This window comes from Cydia pomonella, unplaced genomic scaffold, assembly GCF_033807575.1.
Source record: "Cydia pomonella isolate Wapato2018A unplaced genomic scaffold, ilCydPomo1 PGA_scaffold_62, whole genome shotgun sequence".
In the NCBI taxonomy this organism is placed as follows: domain Eukaryota; kingdom Metazoa; phylum Arthropoda; class Insecta; order Lepidoptera; family Tortricidae; genus Cydia; species Cydia pomonella.
The window spans coordinates 50,062-69,761 of record NW_026907895.1 but is presented as its reverse complement, the minus strand read 5'-3'; the positions used below and the strand labels follow the sequence as shown (position 1 = coordinate 69,761).

General features: G+C 38.3%; 2 protein-coding genes across 2 annotated transcripts in view; both read left to right on the top strand.

Moving 5' to 3' along the window:
• Positions 1–7,461: 7,461 nt before the first annotated feature.
• The window catches only part of LOC133534154 (uncharacterized), a 44,958-nt gene continuing 32,719 nt past the window's right edge, over positions 7,462–19,700 (top strand). The window contains exon 1 of the mRNA XM_061873240.1: positions 7,462–8,176. The gene's annotated coding sequence lies outside the window, so the exon portion shown is untranslated. The remainder of the gene's footprint in view (positions 8,177–19,700) is intronic.
• Positions 12,928–17,897, top strand: LOC133534156 (uncharacterized). The gene is made up of 5 exons (XM_061873241.1): positions 12,928–13,078; positions 15,705–15,733; positions 16,196–16,375; positions 17,213–17,404; positions 17,877–17,897. The coding sequence occupies exons 1-5, from the start codon at positions 12,928–12,930 to the stop codon at positions 17,895–17,897; spliced, it is 573 nt and encodes a 190-aa protein (XP_061729225.1).

The following is a 19,700-nucleotide window of genomic DNA, read 5'->3' as shown; positions in this document are numbered from 1 at the left end:
GTACTAATAATATAGTACTAATAATGTAGTAGTAGCATGTACAAATTATATTTAACACCATGTATCTTGATGCATTACTGTCATTTAATTTTATAGTAATGCTATTGTCAAAACTTTATGGCGATTTCATAAAAGCGTTACTGGCCCGAATTAGCTATGAATCGTTTGTCTGTATCTGTCATTTTGACTTCCATATTTGTAAGAAAGGGATAAAAAATAATTTATCTAAATCAGGGCCCGTAAAGTTTCATGAATAAGGCAGTTAGGGTCTGCCTAAGGATCAAGTATTCTACCTGTCGTATGCGTCTCACTTTCACAGTAAGCAAAATGTGAGACGCAAATACACATTGGACCAAGAAATTGGACAGGTGGAATACCACCATAAGCTAATTTTGTAGCAACTTGAACAGAACTAAGTGAGGGAGAGTCATTATGAACGTCATATTTTCATTAAAAAATACATATTGCTGACATTTCCACACTTAGTCATTGCATGCCGTGCAGACTTAATTTGCTCCGACGCGACCTTATCGCATTTCTGGTAATAAAACTCGCTGGAAAAACTATACAATACAATACAATAGACTATAATGAGTAAGCAAGAAGACGCTGTAATTATTACCACACCCTGAATTATGTACAGTCACGGACTTTCGAGCCATTTAGGGTTTAAGCTAATTTGGTTGTCTATACTAACGGTATGAAATGTCCAATGTAAAGTAAACCCTAAATGGCTCATCAATAAAAGTCCGTGTGTGTACACACCATACATAAACGAACTGTACAAACGACGCTTCGTATATCTGAAAGCACGTACAATCAGCAGCAAAAATAGCTCAGCGGACTAGGGGTTCAAAATCATCTGAACTCGACTGTTTGGCTTATTCCCACTAGTTTCCCTGGAAAACAAAAATCCCTACTTACATAGTTACACAAAAGTAGTTAAAGGACGGACCCCCAATAGCTGCCCCGCTCGGACGGTGGCATTGACCGCCGGCATCATGGGCGGGACAGCAATACATCGTGTATTTATTGAATTCCGTTAACTCCGGGGTATGGATAAGTACGTTTAAGGAAACTAAATGACATAGTTAATTAGTTAATTTAAAAAAAAAAGATTTTTATGAACAGTAATTAAATGTTGCATATAGATATAGCGTTGTTGTATTACGGGCATTAGGGTAGACCGGGGACAATTGAAACAATTTGCCTTTAACCGCCTGTGATCGTTATATTTTGATGAGTAGAAAGATCTACGCTCAAAATATTTCAAGGTTAGTTATCTGGTTCCTAAATAAAATGTATTTGGATGGTCTATAATCCATAGTTTTTTGACAATAATGTAATAAAGAGAATGGGGCAGTATGGTTCAATTGACCTCACATGAGTGTCAATTGAAACACTATGTGAGGTCAATTGAAACACTCAAATATCTTCGGCACAATGAAAGTACTTATATCTGTTTTAATTTTTTTCATCACTACCTCGGCATACAATGAGCTCATCAAAAGTCCGCAAGCATAACATAAAAATTTCTCAATTTATGAGCATCTGAACATCTCGACTAAAAAACTTGAGAAAAAAAAAGAAAATACGACTTTTAGTTGTCTTTGTCGCTGCTACCTTTTAAATTTACCTTAACCAAAGTAGTTTCAATGCAATTATAAGATATAACGATATAGAATCGCAGAAAACAAGCATAATTATGTTTCATACAAAAGTGCTTGTTTCAACTATAACAATGTTTCAATCATAACCATTCCCACACACTCTGTGACAACGAGTGTTGCAGACTCGGGATGTAAAATGAAATAATAGACGCAATAAAATAATCAGTATAAATTGTTTTATTACGTAAACAAAAACATGGCGATATGCCTATCAAAAAAAAATCCTTAACTCTCTCTGATATAAATTTTAGCAGTGGCCGACCTGTTTAATCAGCCGGTTGGCAGCAGTCGGTTGTTGCTAAAATGTTTTATTATTATATAGGTATGAAACATACCTAATCAACATATTATTATAAAACATTCTGTAACAAGTTTTGTGTCTCTCCGTAACATGCTTCCGTTTTCGGGGCATCTAAAAAAAACAGTTAAATAAATGTATTGTACAGAAATAGGATGTAGTAGTATAGTATTATATTTTTAATTAGCATTATTTGCAATATTTTAGTTTAATTTAGATCGCGGTGCTTGTTGGATAAAAAAAAATTACGTAAGGTTCAGTAGCGGCGCGTGGAAATTTTGGCTAGGCAACTCGGACCAAAAAAAACACTTACCTTGACATTATGTACTTATTTTTCCGTGATAAAAGTGAAGCGTGCGCTATGTGTGTCCTTGGGCGCGACCTTTTGCAGTTAGTGCATAAACCACCTTTGCCATACTAGTCATCACTGACTTCACGTAAACAGTGTATATCGAGTATGACAAAAGCGGCTTTGAAAAAAGCCTTTTGAACAGCATTCACATCCCAGCACGTAACACACGTTAGTTTAAAAAAAACACAAGCATTACAAATGTTAATTAAATAAAAAAACACCAAACCAGTGAAACTTAAAATACCGAGTAAAAATCATTACTTAAAAAGCTATCATGCGCATCATTAAACCGAAACCAACTACCTGCTCTAATAGACAACACCTCTTGCAAACGCAACTTGCTTATTTACAAAAAAAACGGTGAATTAAGCAGCACACACGTTGGTTAAAAAATACAAACATTACACATGTAAATTAATTAAAATATGACCATATTAGTGAAACAAAATCACCAAGTTAAAACACGTCAATTAAAACCTATTATTGAATTATTAAACCGAAACCTGCCCTAATAGACTCAACACGTCTTTCAAACCCTAAACACCTATTTAGAATAACGTGCGTTTACTAAACCTGCAAATATCATCAAAACTACTTTTAGGTTTTGTTAATCCCTGCACGTTCCACGCGTTATTTAAAAAACACAAGGATTACACGTTTTAATGAAATAAGAAATGACCAAATCAGTAAAGCAAAGCTTAAATCACCAGCTAAAAAACACCAATTAAAAACTATCTTGCACATTATTAAACCGAAACCAGCAACCTGCCGTAAAGCTTTGCGAGCGAGACAGCGCTATGGTCATTACATAGCGATGTCTCGTTTGCACAACGCCACGCCACGGCGCGCGGATCCGCGTCCGTGTGTTCTAGCCGTAATAGACTTAACAGTCTCAACACCTCTTGCTAACGCTAAATATTTATTAAAAAAAACATGCATTTACCTAAACTGAAAATAGGTTGAAAGCTGATTGATTTTTTTAAATGATAATTTCTGAATTAGGCTTTAAATAACAGTCTATTTGTATTGTAACATAATTCTGCGGTCTTTTTTAACAAAATGAGCCAAAACACTATCGTAAAATTCGTGACGTTTTTGAATTTTTAGCAGTAAATGTTTTTCTATTGAAATTATGGCCAAATTTGACAATCTTTCTTCTTTTTGACAATTTCGCGTGTAGGTATGAATGCGCTTCAAGGCCGAAAACGATCTTTCCGCGGATACAACCGATACGGGAAAAGTCAAAAAAATGTGACACAAAGTTAAAAGTTGCGAGAATATGTCCCTCAAGGATGAATTGTGGAGGTACAAATAAAGTTCGTACGCGTCTAATGTATTTAGACTTGGCGAGGTGTACATAACATTTAATTCATTTTTTAAAGCCGTGAAATTGAAAACATTTGGAAACTCGTTCATTAAATCGGATATTTTTTCATCGGGGAATAATCTGCAATATTGGGTGTATTTGTGTTTGTTTAATAAATCCAAGAAAGTGAGTTTATTCAATGATCGATATCGGGAATCTATTTGAATTAAAACGTTAACAATATTTTTTGATATAGTAGTTTATACTGAGTTTTTAAGTCCATTTCTGTGTTTAATCGGACGTCGCGGGGGCTCACTATAAATCTTCGAATTCGGGCCTTGAATTCCTTCGAATATGGAATCAAATATTCAGAAACTCCTCTGTTAGCCAAGAGCGAAATGAGTCATTTAATAAATAATCTACTACACAACAATCGAAGTGGACTAACGCGGCCATAAGTAAAATAAAAGAAAGTACCTTTTCCTAAAAACAAGGTCAGTCCCTTGAAAACACCTGCGCTACGAACAATATCCAACACTTATACGCACAAAATTTCACTGGTTTTGGTTTAGTAACATAATATATAAAATGCACAAAACTAACTAAAATCACATAAAAACACAAGCCTTGGGAACAACCGAGACGGGAGTGTTGTCATAACATTATTCCATTTTCACCCACGAATTCTAAAACCTATTACTACAAACCTTCAAACAGAACTTTCTTTGAAGAAACGTTCGTTATCAAATTACAAAAATTGAAACTACATAAGTTAAAAATGTATCTTTTTTTAAAGGTTTTTACAAACCTTGGTATTAATTATAGCAAAATACAATACAATTTTACCCGTTTATTCAATTCAATGTTTTTGTATGGCAATATTAAGCATACGCGCGGCAAACGCCACTCGATTCAAAATTGTGAAACATTACACTCTAATATAAATCTTACCTGTTTGTATTTAAAGTTTAAATTCAAATAAAGCAGCATGTTAATATAACGGACGTTGTTGCGGCCGTGTACTACGGGGCCTACCGCGAACGCCTTGGTTTGCAAATATTGCGAGCACCTTTCTCTGTCACTCTAGTTACACCATGATTGGAGTAAAAGAGAAAGTTGCCCGCAATTTGCGTACTTCGGGGTTCGCGGTAGGCCCCTCAGTACTCGCGTGAACTTTATGAATGTGTGTGTGCATTTTTCCAATATAAACCTTAATTATTACGTTTAAGGTTTTTATTCAAATGAATAACTCGATACAAGACCGAGTTGCTTTGAAGCTCATTCGCGCGGACTCTCTATAGCAAACTTTATGAGTGTGTGTGTGAGTTTTCGTATCCGTGTAGTGTCTTATGAATGAATAGTCAAGTTTAGGCTTAACTAGCTTGACTTTGCGCGCCCGCTCGTGAAGCTTTAGTAAATCGTGTTATCAATTCCAAGGTAATGTAAATACGTAGTGTTTTCAATGTGGATATATTTTTAATTTTAATGATGATTTATAAGTTTGGTATATGTAGCAATAAATTTTAGGCAAGCCGGTGGGAATCGAGTTGTATGGAGGCGCCGCCCCTGCTACGTATTTACATTACCTTGGAATTGATAACACGATTTACTAAAGCTTCACGAGCGGGCGCGCAAAGTCAAGCTAGTTAAGCCTAAACTTGACTATTCATTCATAAGACACTACACGGATACGAAAACTCACACACACACTCATAAAGTTTGCTATAGAGAGTCCGCGCGAATGAGCTTCAAAGCAACTCGGTCTTGTATCGAGTTATTCATTTGAATAAAAACCTTAAACGTAATAATTAAGGTTTATATTGGAAAAATGCACACACACATTCATAAAGTTCACGCGAGTACTGAGGGGCCTACCGCGAACCCCGAAGTACGCAAATTGCGGGCAACTTTCTCTTTTACTCCAATCATGGTGTAACTAGAGTGACAGAGAAAGGTGCTCGCAATATTTGCAAACCAAGGCGTTCGCGGTAGGCCCCGTAGTACACGGCCGCAACAACGTCCGTTATATTAACATGCTGCTTTATTTGAATTTAAACTTTAAATACAAACAGGTAAGATTTATATTAGAGTGTAATGTTTCACAATTTTGAATCGAGTGGCGTTTGCCGCGCGTATGCTTAATATTGCCATACAAAAACATTGAATTGAATAAACGGGTAAAATTGTATTGTATTTTGCTATAATTAATACCAAGGTTTGTAAAAACCTTTAAAAAAAGATACATTTTTAACTTATGTAGTTTCAATTTTTGTAATTTGATAACGAACGTTTCTTCAAAGAAAGTTCTGTTTGAAGGTTTGTAGTAATAGGTTTTAAAATTCGTGGGTGAAAATGGAATAATGTTATGACAACACTCCCGTCTCGGTTGTTCCCAAGGCTTGTGTTTTTATGTGATTTTAGTTAGTTTTGTGCATTTTATATATTATGTTACTAAACCAAAACCAGTGAAATTTTGTGCGTATAAGTGTTGGATATTGTTCGTAGCGCAGGTGTTTTCAAGGGACTGACCTTGTTTTTAGGAAAAGGTACTTTCTTTTATTTTACTTATGGCCGCGTTAGTCCACTTCGATTGTTGTGTAGTAGATTATTTATTAAATGACTCATTTCGCTCTTGGCTAACAGAGGAGTTTCTGAATATTTGATTCCATATTCGAAGGAATTCAAGGCCCGAATTCGAAGATTTATAGTGAGCCCCCGCGACGTCCGATTAAACACAGAAATGGACTTAAAAACTCAGTATAAACTACTATATCAAAAAATATTGTTAACGTTTTAATTCAAATAGATTCCCGATATCGATCATTGAATAAACTCACTTTCTTGGATTTATTAAACAAACACAAATACACCCAATATTGCAGATTATTCCCCGATGAAAAAATATCCGATTTAATGAACGAGTTTCCAAATGTTTTCAATTTCACGGCTTTAAAAAATGAATTAAATGTTATGTACACCTCGCCAAGTCTAAATACATTAGACGCGTACGAACTTTATTTGTACCTCCACAATTCATCCTTGAGGGACATATTCTCGCAACTTTTAACTTTGTGTCACATTTTTTTGACTTTTCCCGTATCGGTTGTATCCGCGGAAAGATCGTTTTCGGCCTTGAAGCGCATTCATACCTACACGCGAAATTGTCAAAAAGAAGAAAGATTGTCAAATTTGGCCATAATTTCAATAGAAAAACATTTACTGCTAAAAATTCAAAAACGTCACGAATTTTACGATAGTGTTTTGGCTCATTTTGTTAAAAAAGACCGCAGAATTATGTTACAATACAAATAGACTGTTATTTAAAGCCTAATTCAGAAATTATCATTTAAAAAAATCAATCAGCTTTCAACCTATTTTCAGTTTAGGTAAATGCATGTTTTTTTTAATAAATATTTAGCGTTAGCAAGAGGTGTTGAGACTGTTAAGTCTATTACGGCTAGAACACACGGACGCGGATCCGCGCGCCGTGGCGTGGCGTTGTGCAAACGAGACATCGCTATGTAATGACCATAGCGCTGTCTCGCTCGCAAAGCTTTACGGCAGGTTGCTGGTTTCGGTTTAATAATGTGCAAGATAGTTTTTAATTGGTGTTTTTTAGCTGGTGATTTAAGCTTTGCTTTACTGATTTGGTCATTTCTTATTTCATTAAAACGTGTAATCCTTGTGTTTTTTAAATAACGCGTGGAACGTGCAGGGATTAACAAAACCTAAAAGTAGTTTTGATGATATTTGCAGGTTTAGTAAACGCACGTTATTCTAAATAGGTGTTTAGGGTTTGAAAGACGTGTTGAGTCTATTAGGGCAGGTTTCGGTTTAATAATTCAATAATAGGTTTTAATTGACGTGTTTTAACTTGGTGATTTTGTTTCACTAATATGGTCATATTTTAATTAATTTACATGTGTAATGTTTGTATTTTTTAACCAACGTGTGTGCTGCTTAATTCACCGTTTTTTTTTGTAAATAAGCAAGTTGCGTTTGCAAGAGGTGTTGTCTATTAGAGCAGGTAGTTGGTTTCGGTTTAATGATGCGCATGATAGCTTTTTAAGTAATGATTTTTACTCGGTATTTTAAGTTTCACTGGTTTGGTGTTTTTTTATTTAATTAACATTTGTAATGCTTGTGTTTTTTTTAAACTAACGTGTGTTACGTGCTGGGATGTGAATGCTGTTCAAAAGGCTTTTTTCAAAGCCGCTTTTGTCATACTCGATATACACTGTTTACGTGAAGTCAGTGATGACTAGTATGGCAAAGGTGGTTTATGCACTAACTGCAAAAGGTCGCGCCCAAGGACACACATAGCGCACGCTTCACTTTTATCACGGAAAAATAAGTACATAATGTCAAGGTAAGTGTTTTTTTTTTGGTCCGAGTTGCCTAGCCAAAATTTCCACGCGCCGCTACTGATACGTAGTGTTTTCAATGTGGATATATTTTTAATTTTAATGATGATTTATAAGTTTGGTATATGTAGCAATAAATTTTAGGCAAGCCGGTGGGAATCGAGTTGTATGGAGGCGCCGCCCCTGGTAAGGGGTTGTCACTGACTTTAAAAGGTGATTCAAATGTAATCTGTATCTACATGAACCCGTTCATTTATTTTTGATTTTATCTAAGTTTCATTCTTTTTTTTTAGTTAAAAAATTTAATCTTTTGCTTTTATCATCAGCTTATCGTCACAATCACTAAATTTTTTTTTCACTAAATTGTATACCTATAAACATACGGGTCAAACAGAGATCCTTCTTTTTTTTAAACCTGTTAATAATCATTTGGTCTATACACAAAAATTTTCTCCAGAATATGACAATAACTTTTCTGAAAACCGCATCAAAATCGGTTAAGATGAACGCGAGATAATCGTGGACAAACATACATACAAACATACGGGTCAAACTGAGAACCTCCTTTTTTATGAAGTCGGTTAAAAACAAATGTTTACATTATCTCGAATAAAAAAACTGCAGATTAAAAAAAAACTTCGTGTATCTTCGTATATCTTCAAATAAATGTCAACATTAATAGAATAAACATGTGCATCGAATACAGAACCTTATATATTGAAGTCGGTTACTTTTGGGGACGATTAAAACACGAGGACGATTGAAATGTTTCAATCGTCCACAAGCAAGTTGTTTCTATCGTCCCCACACCACGTTTTTCACTTCAATGTCAAATATTATGTATAAAAAAGACTCGAACGCTGATCAACGACCATTAAAAACATTCGTTTATTCCTAACTATAACACCAAAATAATTTGATTAGTCAAAATACAAGAGTAAAAGAAGTTATAAGAAAATATACGAGAGCACAAATACTTACTTTTTACCGCGAAAAACTGGTTTGGCTCGTGGATGGACACTCCCGTCTCGCACCGGCGCTCGAGCGCTACTGGCCAAGGATTCAAACATGGCCGACCGCGTGTTCCGAGTGTTACGTCAGACGCGTAGGTATTATAGTTTTCGAGAAATTTGACTTGTTTCAATCATGACGTGTTTCTATTGTCCCCGGTCTACCCTACATTTAATTCAACCAAACAATTGAAAACTGTGACATATCAATGTCATTTCGAACATCAATCATCCGAGATAGTATTTACGTATAGTAGCAAATGTATACACTCGTACTAAACACTAATCAATATGTAAACAGGCCCTAAGCCTAAGCCAGGCCAGTGTATACGCTCGTGAGGGCCTTATAAGATAAAAATAAATTATTGATTATCTCCGAAATGGGGTTAATTAGAATACCGGTGTCTTTGAGAAAGTTACTTAATTTAAGTTAAGAAATGCTCCCTTGAAATTAACGGAAATAAAAAAACAGGACGTATAATTACGCGCGTGCGATAGGGACAGGCCGCCCAGGCCGGTCCATATAGAACATTCTTCGTACTTAGCGTCCTTACTTTACCAATAAAGCGAGTTGAACGTAAATACTGGGAATTATTTTTCTTAGTTGTTACCAATGGAATGGATTGATTAGGATACAATTCTCAGTTGTTACCACTGGTAACTAGTGGGAATACCTTTTATTTGAGAATAAGAGCGTATGTACAGTCGCCATCAGATATCTCGGAGCGGCCAAGGCGCTCACAAATATCTGAACACGCCTCTATTGTCAAGGCGTTTGAGTGCGTGTTCAGATATTTTCGAGCACCCCGGCCGCTCCGATATATCTGATGGTGATTTTATATGATTTTGGACACCTCGCCCGTATAGGCATTGCTGAGACTGACTGTACTTGGTTACATAATAATAAATACATACTATACATCCTTACAAGTAGTTTAGTGTTACTTATACTAGTTTTAACCTTTTTTAGGTTTAAGATTCTTTATTTCTCACTAAGAATTTGACAATTCACTTACATGAGAACTTAAAGCTAAGTATACAAATACATTTATTTTGCATGAAATTAGCGAAAGAACTAAAAATATAGAGGGTATTTAAACATACAGTAAAATAAAATCTGCCGATACACTTAAACAAAACAAGGTGTTTAGTAGTGCATGGATGGTAAATGGTAAACACATTTTGTAATTATTAGTAAGCTAAGGCCAGCGCAACTTGTTTCCGAGATTCGTAATATCCAAGCGTCGGCGGAGGTCGGCGGGGATCATCCTTGTACTGGTCAATATACCGCGTAGGTAGACGCCGTAGACGGTAGGTATTACGAATATCGGGACCGGTTCATTCATTAGTTGCCATGAGCTCATTAAATATGCAAATATCGACCCTATTAGTTACTCTAGTTAGGGTCTTTTTTAGGGTTCCGTAGTCAACTAGGAACCCTTATAGTTTCGCCATGTCCGTCTGTCTGTCTGTCTGTCTGTCTGTCCGAGGCTTTGCTCCGTGGTCGTTAGTGGTAGAAAGCTGAAATTCGGCATGGATATATAAATTAATAAAGCCAAAGACAAAGTCGTACAATAAAATCTAAAAATTTAATTTTTTTGAGGGTACCTCCCCTACACGTAAAGTGGGGGTGATTTTTTTTTTTTTGCTTGAACCCTACAGTGTGGGGTATCGTTGGAAAGGTCTATCAAAACTAATGGGGGTCTTCAACAAACATTTTTTGATAAAGTGAATATGTTCGGAGATAATCCCTCCGAAAGAAAAAAAAATTGTGTCCCCCCCCCCCTCTAACTTTTGAACCATAGGTCCAAAAATTATGAAAAAAATCGTGGAAGTAGAGCTTAAGAAAGACATTAAATGAAAACTATAGCGGACATGATCAGTTTAGCTGTTTTTGAGTTATCGCAAAAAGTTCCCCCTTCATAGTAAAAAGACTTACTTTACCTAATTAGGTACTGATTATGCAAATTTGCCTATTTGTTTCACTCGCGTGAAAGGTACCGTTTCATCCCTTGGTTAATTTACTATACTTTAAGCTCCAGTTTAGCTTATTGTGACGGAAGAGTAACTACGGAACCCTACACTGAGCGTGGCCCGAGATGCTCTTGGCCGGTTTTTTCTTAATATACTTAATGTGGGCGACAGCCGACACGCAATCGAATGTATGTTATTATTCCGTAGATAACCCTAAGTTATAAATTCCTTACTTAAGTTGTAATAGCAAAAATAAAGATCTTTATCAACGTAGGTAGCCTAAGACCTAGGTAGACTATGTATTATGTCTAAGTTGTAATGTAAATTAAGACCTAAACTGAACCGTTAATTCAGAATAAGCCCTAGAACCTTTCTTTATCCCAGTCATGAAATAATGAGCCCGATTATGCCTATACTTTATATTACGTGGTTAGAGCGAGAGAATGTGAGCTAGACAGGTAATACATAGGAATGGTAAATTTCCCCAAAATAATTGGGGAAAATCTTTGGTACTCATACCTACTTCAAGCCTGAACCTGCGGGTAAAAGTACGTATGGGTATCATTGTGGAAAAAGGTAACGGTTATGATCTAGGTAAAATCTAGACTTTTACCTCTCTCCTTGAACCGTAGGATGAGATAATATGCATAACACGTGCCGAACCGACAGATTTGGCTCATTAAATCTGTACTTTGTAGCTAAACCGTAATCATGCGCTCGTTTAAACTATTGCAAGCTTATAGAACTTAATTAGACTCGTCTAAAAACATATAGTTATATAACCCCACGATTTAGCTCGAAGTAGGAAGCCTAGATAACTACCAAATGGAAAGACAAAATGTAGGAAAATACGTCTAAACTTGTGCATTTTTACGCAGCAACGTGGACCAATCACAGACGCTAAACCGCTCGCGTTAGTTAATGTGACAAAGTTATAACAATTCCGTTCGAGCGGCATTACCATCATGAGAGCCGCTAATCCTTGCCTGTGATTGGCCCAAATTTATGCCGCTAAAACATACAAATATGGGTGGACTGGAAAAAGCCAGTCAGTCGCCATTCCGGACCCAAAATAAGTGAACGTAAACCTAAGTGCTTAAGTTGATCGTAAAACTATAACTTGTGAGAACCTATTAATAAGATCCATTTGTAAAATCAGACCCTTTTTTATTTTTGAGCTATCGTAGATGTTCCTGTAGGCGACCGTCACCTACAGTTGTGGTCCTTCGCGAAGCCGGATATAAAGTTGTGATCTATCGCGAACTGAATCGCCGGTTAAAATTATTTCACGAACAGTCAGTAGTGCAGTGTATTTTGTGATCCATTTTTTAAATTCAGTGTACGACTAACAATGTTAAGATGGGCGTGACGATCCGGTCTCCGAGCGGCGACAGACGAGCTGAGATGGAAGGATGGAACGCCAGCAGCTTGAGCGATACCGCGAGGCCCAAGCCGCGGCCGCGGCGGCACGCGTCCCGGCCAGCGGAGGCGCCGCGCGCTCCGAGCAGGCCTACCCAGTCGATGAACGAGAGGACACGCCCCAATCGATATTGCTGAACCCGAAAAACCCGAGGGGGGCTCCAAAAAGGTTAGCCCGAGAACACGAACCCGGCCCGTCGGCACCGCTCCCTGATCCTGGAGCGGCCTCGCTCCCCGGTTTACCCGCGAGTGCGGATGCGATCCTGACCCCCGAACCCCGCGCAGCGCCTTCGATCTCCGCTTCAGTGCAGCACGAACGCCGTCGATCCTCACGAGCATCTGTAGCATCGCGAGCGTCTATGGTGGAGCTACGTAGACAAGATTTCTCGACGAGAACTACAAATTGAGCGCGAGCTTATAGAGCTCGACCATCGAATCGAGTTAAATAGGCTCGAAATTGAAAAAAACGAGAATGGATCGACTTCGTCTAACAAATCGATAGAAAAAATTAATGATTGGTTAGAAGAAAATCAAATGAATCTAAGTGATAACGATGAAAAACCTAGCCCGGACGGCGGGGGGCCCCGCGCGTCCGCCCCGCTCCCGCCGCGCTACACCGCGCCTGCGCCAGCCGATATGGAGTTGCCGACGCCGGCGACGCTCCCGCTCCCAGCGTTGCCAGATGGTCACAAAAGTCACATTGTTCGTGACTTTTCGCCTTCTTGTGTGACATGTGCGTGACTTACGATTTTGAGGCAATTTTTGTGACTTTTTAAGCTAGCCGATTTTTGGATAAGTTTCGTTTTGCAATTCGTATTATTTAAGATCGCACCCAAGTTTACTAGCCCTTGAACCCGTGTCCAGACAAGACAATTTTTCGCCAATCTGATGAAATTGTCCGATCTAATCAGGGCTATAACCGCGAAAATCGAAGTTCGTTAATTGCAGCCATTTTTGTCTGTCACTCTAATTAAGTCTTAATGATTTTGGTTGTCGCGGCAGGCCCCAGGCCGTGCGGACGCAAATGCCAATTTGGCTGCCAAATTCAACCACCGATTATTACCGATAATATGGAGGTGTGGACGCAAGAATACAAATTGGAGACGCTAGTTTTTGAGCATTTTTGAAGTGAAAACTTCTTTAGCGGCGCTGTGCACTATTTGTGATGGGGAAAAAATGTTAAACTCGCGACAGGTCACGTGACCGACAGATTCGTCAGATTGAAAATTCGTAAGACGGACACGTGACCTGATCGAAAAACTGTTACAATGTCATTGAAGCCAGTAGACCGCCGGCGCAACTTAAATATTAACGTTGTGCATTTTTAAGTTAAATAATTGTAATAGTTCTGAAGTGTTAAATTTTTAATGGAATATAAATTGTCATGTTTGTGTACGACAGCGCAATAAATGAATATTGTTTTTTACCACATAAATGATTGTACTTTTATACTGATAATTAAAGCAATTCGTGCAAAATTATTCCCTAACCATTCCAAAATATCAAAAATGCACAACGTTATTATTCAAGTTTTCACTTCTGCCGGCACTTGTTGTTGTTGTTGTTTTTTTTTATTTTACAACGCTCAAATCTTCCTCGCATTGTCCCGGCATTTTGCCACGGCTCATGGGAGCCTGGGGCCCGCTTGGGGAGCTGGGGACAACTAATCTCAAGGTTTGGCGTAGGCACTAGTTTTTACGAAAGCGACTGCCATCTGATCTTTCAACCCAGAAGGTAAACTAGGCCTTGGTAGGATTAGTCCGGTTTCCTCACGATGTTTTCCGTCACCGAAAAGCGACTGGTAAATATTAAATGATATTTCGTACATAAGTTCCGAAAAACTCATTGGTACGAGCCGGGGTTTGAACCCGCGACCTCCGGATTGCAAGTCGCACGCTCTTACCGCTAGGCATTGATGTACGTAATAGGGGTAGATGAGGTACCAGGCGCTCGATCGTGAGCCACAAAATATAGGTTCCGGGACCTATATTGAATTAGTCGTACGGGTGACGCTGAAGTGTCAACATTGTCATCAAATTCGATAAAATATTGCCAAAGAATGCCGTGTTGCGCCTTTTTCCAGTGCTTCAATAGCTCCAAGCACAAAAACAAAGCTCACGGTATCACTTTTCATTCGTAAGTACTGTTATAACATTTGAAAACATAACATTTTCTAAATAAAATTAAAAATTTCCTTGTTATTGAGTGAGCGCGACAGCTAAATAATGCATTACCCATGTGAGTAACACGTTTATCCGAGTGTCAAGTAGGCCTGCCCACTTCATGCATTGTAGAGTCAGCAATTTTTTTTATAAATAATGCAACTTTTTAAATCATGTGCTCCTATTCCTTGAAACTATTTTTATTTTTTTATACGAATAACCGGTTTTTATTTTAATATACGAATAACCGGTTGTTAACCAAAAATTCAGTTTTTCTGATAGTATTGTTAAAACAATATCTTGCATTAACTTGAAATCCAAATATCGGGAATAGTCCATCAAAAATTACTAAATAGTACTTGTACAACAATAGGAAAACTATGGACAACATTTTTAACGAGAGCTCGATTTACAATTTTAATATGCGAGTTATAGTGTAGTTTTAAGATGTATTTATGTATGTTGAAAACTGTGTAAAAATATTTAGAACAGATATTAGATCAATCAAATTTAACCTTTTATCATTGTCGCGTACCACTCCAGCAGGGCGACCGCGGGGAGAGGTGCCAGCGGGGGGCAGCCGAAGTGAGGACGTTACTTCCTAGCCACCGCGGCAATGGCTCGGCTCCGTTACATTTTTGTACATTTTTAAATATTAAAATCATAGTAACTACATTGGAGTTCATATTAAGGCATTCAAGATAGCCCCTTAACATTGGTCTTCGAGCCTACAAATAAAGAACCAGCGAGTAACTACGAATTAACTGTCCAGCCAACGTGTCCGTGCACCGCCATTGTCACAGCGCAGTTAACTATTCGAAATTACAAGCTAAGTTACGTCGAGTTCGCCGCAAGAAACAAGCTAAGTCCACCAAAAATACTTCAAGAAGGGATCTACAAGCCTACATGGACGGATTTAAGGAACCAGAAGCCCAGGATTACTAGAAACCAGCTAAGTTCCCAATCCACTCCCTTTCTTATAAGTGCCTACTTAGGTATCATTTCAAAATTACTAGTGTCACAAATATTACTAAAAACTAGATTACAACGTAAATCATACCTTATTTACGTACATAACAGTGCATTAAGTATAAATCCTCATAAAGTGCAACTATAGATATCTACTTAAGCATCGTTATCTTGTTGCAGCTAACGGTAAAAAATCACATGGTTACGCCGTGAGTACTAAGTCGCTGGCATATCGTAATAACAACTAAATTAACTAAATTTCTTGCCTATTGTAATCAAAGTGCAGTTATCCTAACTTTTAGTGCATAAAACAAGAATATAACATATATTTTCAATTAATACAACTAGTGTTCAAAGATAATTAGAACGTACAAAGAATATAGTGCAAATAATCTTAACCTAAAATTACTAATTACGAGTAAGTGTTGTTTACATTCGTTTCCTTTTAATTGTTTTGCATTGCAGTGTCGTTTTGGAGGTGAAAAATGACTGAAGCCATTTTAAAAGAAAATATTAAACGTCGTGGTACTTGTAAGGCTCAGTTAACTAATTTCAATACCTATTTGAGTGAATTACCAGAAAAATTAACTCCTCATCAAAGATTTGAGCTCGAGCTGCGCATTTCGAGGTTGGAATTAGTGTTTAATGACTTCCATGACGTACAATTACAGATAGAATGTGCCCATGAGGACGCTGCCGAGCAATACAACCAGCGGAACACTTTCGAGGCAACGTACTACAGCAGCATCGCTCGCGCCCAGCTCCTGCTGAGCGAGGCGGAGGGACCTGCTGTCAGTAATGCTAAATCATCACCAGCCGATATGAAGGTGGCGGATGTGAAGCACACAAAGGTAAAATTGCCTGAAATAAATCTTAGTAAGTTTGATGGTACGTACAGTCAATGGTTGGAGTTTCGTGACATGTATGAATCTATGATTCATAATGATACTAGCTTATCCGATATTACGAAGTTTCATTACTTACGATCTTACTTAGAAGGCAGTGCATCGCTCGTGATTAAATCAATCGAATTTAGTGCATCGAACTACCAAATTGCATGGGAGCTTGTGTGTGACAGATACAATAATAAACGCTTGCTTATATCTAATCACGTTAAAGCCTTATTTAACGTATTTGCAGTACAAAAAGATACAGCTTTTCAGTTACGTAGGTTAATTGATACTTTTATAAAAAACCTAAAGTCCTTGGAAATATTAAAGGAACCAGTCGACAAATGGGATACATTGTTGACATATATTGTGTGTACCAAGCTCGACACCCAAACATTATTTGAGTGGGAAAAATACAAATTAACGTTAGAAGGTGATTCTAACACATTTGACGATTTGGTCAAATTTGTTAGGATGCGGGCCGATTTACTAGAAACTCTCGAGCAAAGAAATGTTAGGCAAGAGAAGCCGCGAGCCTTGGTCACTTACGATTCACCTACTAAAACGAATAGTACTAATAATAATACCAAATCGTGTCCTGTATGCAATTCGAGCGTTCACAATATTTACAATTGCAAAACATTTCTAGATTTGAATGCAAAGGATAGGGAAAACAGGGCCCTAGGTTTAAATCTGTGTCTTAATTGTCTCCGCCACGGGCATCCTACCAATAAGTGTCGTTTAAGCCCGTGCAGAGTTTGCAGGAAAAAACATAACACTATTTTGCACTCGACTAAGCCGACTGCGCGTGATAACAACGCGCCGAGTACCGCGGTACCTAGCACCAGCGGTCTCGCGCTGCCCGTTGCGGTCGCGCCGCCTGCGCCCGTGCCGGCCGCACCGGCCGCGTCTGCGCCTGCTGGCCGGGCGGACTGCGCGACCACCGCACCTGCGCCTGTTGGCCTGGTTTGCGCCGAGCCGCGAGAAGGGGTATTGTCAACCGCTATAGTTGACGTGCGCGCTGCAAACACTAACGCATATCCTGTGCGTATTATGCTTGACTGTGGTAGTACTACAAATTTTATAACTGAGCGGTTGTGCACAGAGTTAAATCTGGAAACTAAAGAAGTTTTAATTTCGATAACGGGAATAAACGAACACGAATCAATCCTAAATAAAACTTGTTCGGTTAATTTAAAATCAAAATACAGTGATTATTCCATTGAAATAAGCTGTACTGTCATACCTGTCATAACTAGGCCGTGGCCATGTGAGCCAATGAATATTGAAGCATTCAATATACCCAAAAACGTCAAATTGGCTGATCCAACTTTTTATGAAAGGTCCAATATTGACATCCTACTAGGGAACAAGGTATTTTGGGGTTTATTGGGCTCAGAGCAAGTCGACTTAGATAGTACAAATTTAATTTTGCATGAAACAAAATTCGGTTGGGTTCTAGGAGGCTCGGTACCAGGCATGACGGACATATGCGGGTTCGCCCATGCACAAAATATCACAAATGCACAAATACAAAATAAAAATAACTTAGAAAATTGCACAATACAAAAACAATTAGCAAGGTTTTGGGAACTAGATTCTATAACAAATGATTCTACGTCTTTGAGTGTAGAGGAGATGGAATGTGAACAAAGCTTTGTACGAAACACGACACGTTTACCTGACGGTCGATTTTTACTCACCATTCCACTCAAAGAATCGCCTAGCTTATTAGGTGATAGCTATCGCTTAGCAAAACAAAGGTTTCTTTCCTTAGAAAATAAACTACAAAAAAACCCTAGCTTAAAAGAATCCTATACGAAGTTCATTCATGAATATATACAATTAGGTCACATGAGTGAATCACATAACGATAGGTCGCAAATTACCTATTTTGCGCCACATCATGCTGTGTTAAGTGACAGTATTACTAGCAAATTAAGGGTCGTTTTTGACTGTTCAGCTAAATCCTCATCTGGCTACTCGTTCAATGATTTGCAGCAAGTCGGCCCGACTATACAAGACGATTTGTTTTCAATTTTAATGAGTTTTAGACAACATGACGTGACCTTGACTGCAGATGTAGCAAAAATGTATCGCCAGTGCGGCGTCGTTGAACCGCAACGACCTTTTCAACAAATATTGTGGAGGGATGACCCCTCCCAACCTATAAAAATATTTCAATTAAATACCTTGACTTATGGTACGTCGTCGGCGGCTTTTCTGGCCATCCGCTGTTTACGACAACTATCAATTGAGTGTGATGATCCTATTATAAAGAAATAATAGCTAAGGACTTCTATGTCGATGACCTTATCTCCGGGTGCTCCTCTACAGAGGGCGCCACTAGGATCTACACCAAACTTACAGAAGTCTTGAATAGTGCTTGTTTTCCACTGAGAAAATGGAGATCAAACGACACTAGAGTACTCCAAAATATAGCCAATGACAAGACTGTTGTAGGTGCCGAAGGAAACCTGGACCTATGCCCTGAGCATAGTTCCAAGGTTTTAGGCATTACCTGGAACAGTATCTCCGATAGCTTGTGTATCACAACCAATATAGACCTTAAAGGCCCTGTCACTAAACGAAACATACTTTCAACTATCTCTAAGATATTTGACCCCTTGGGTTTAGTCGCACCAACTGTTTTAGAAGCCAAGGTCATGATGCAGAAGTTGTGGTTACACCAGTTATCGTGGGACTCAGCTGTCCCTGATGACATAAAAGATGTTTGGCAAGCGTTTGTGCTGACGTTGCACAATCTCAACGAAGTACAAATCCCTAGACACGCAATATGTCACAGTCCTGTCAATTTACAATTACATATCTTCGTGGACGCATCCGAAGTAGCCTATGGTGCTTGTGCATACGTGCGTTCAACAAACGAAAATAATGAAGTGACTGTCAATTTGCTGTGCTCAAAGGGGAAAGTGGCCCCACTTAAACCATTGACCACGCCCCGTTTGGAATTATGCGCAGCCCTACTAGGTTCTCAGTTGCTGGACAAGATTTTGACATCCATGAGACTGCAATTTGACAGTTGCTTTCTGTGGTCTGACTCAACTATTGTATTGGGTTGGTTGAGCATGCATCCAAGTAAGTTGCAAACATTCATTCGTAACAGAATTGCCGAAATACAGTCCACTTGTGCTAACCATACTTGGAGACATGTTCCAACCAACGAAAATCCCGCAGACCACATTTCACGTGGATTGACAGCCAACGAAATAGTGCACAACAAGTTATGGTGGAACGGTCCACAATTTTTATCCCAGCCAGAGCA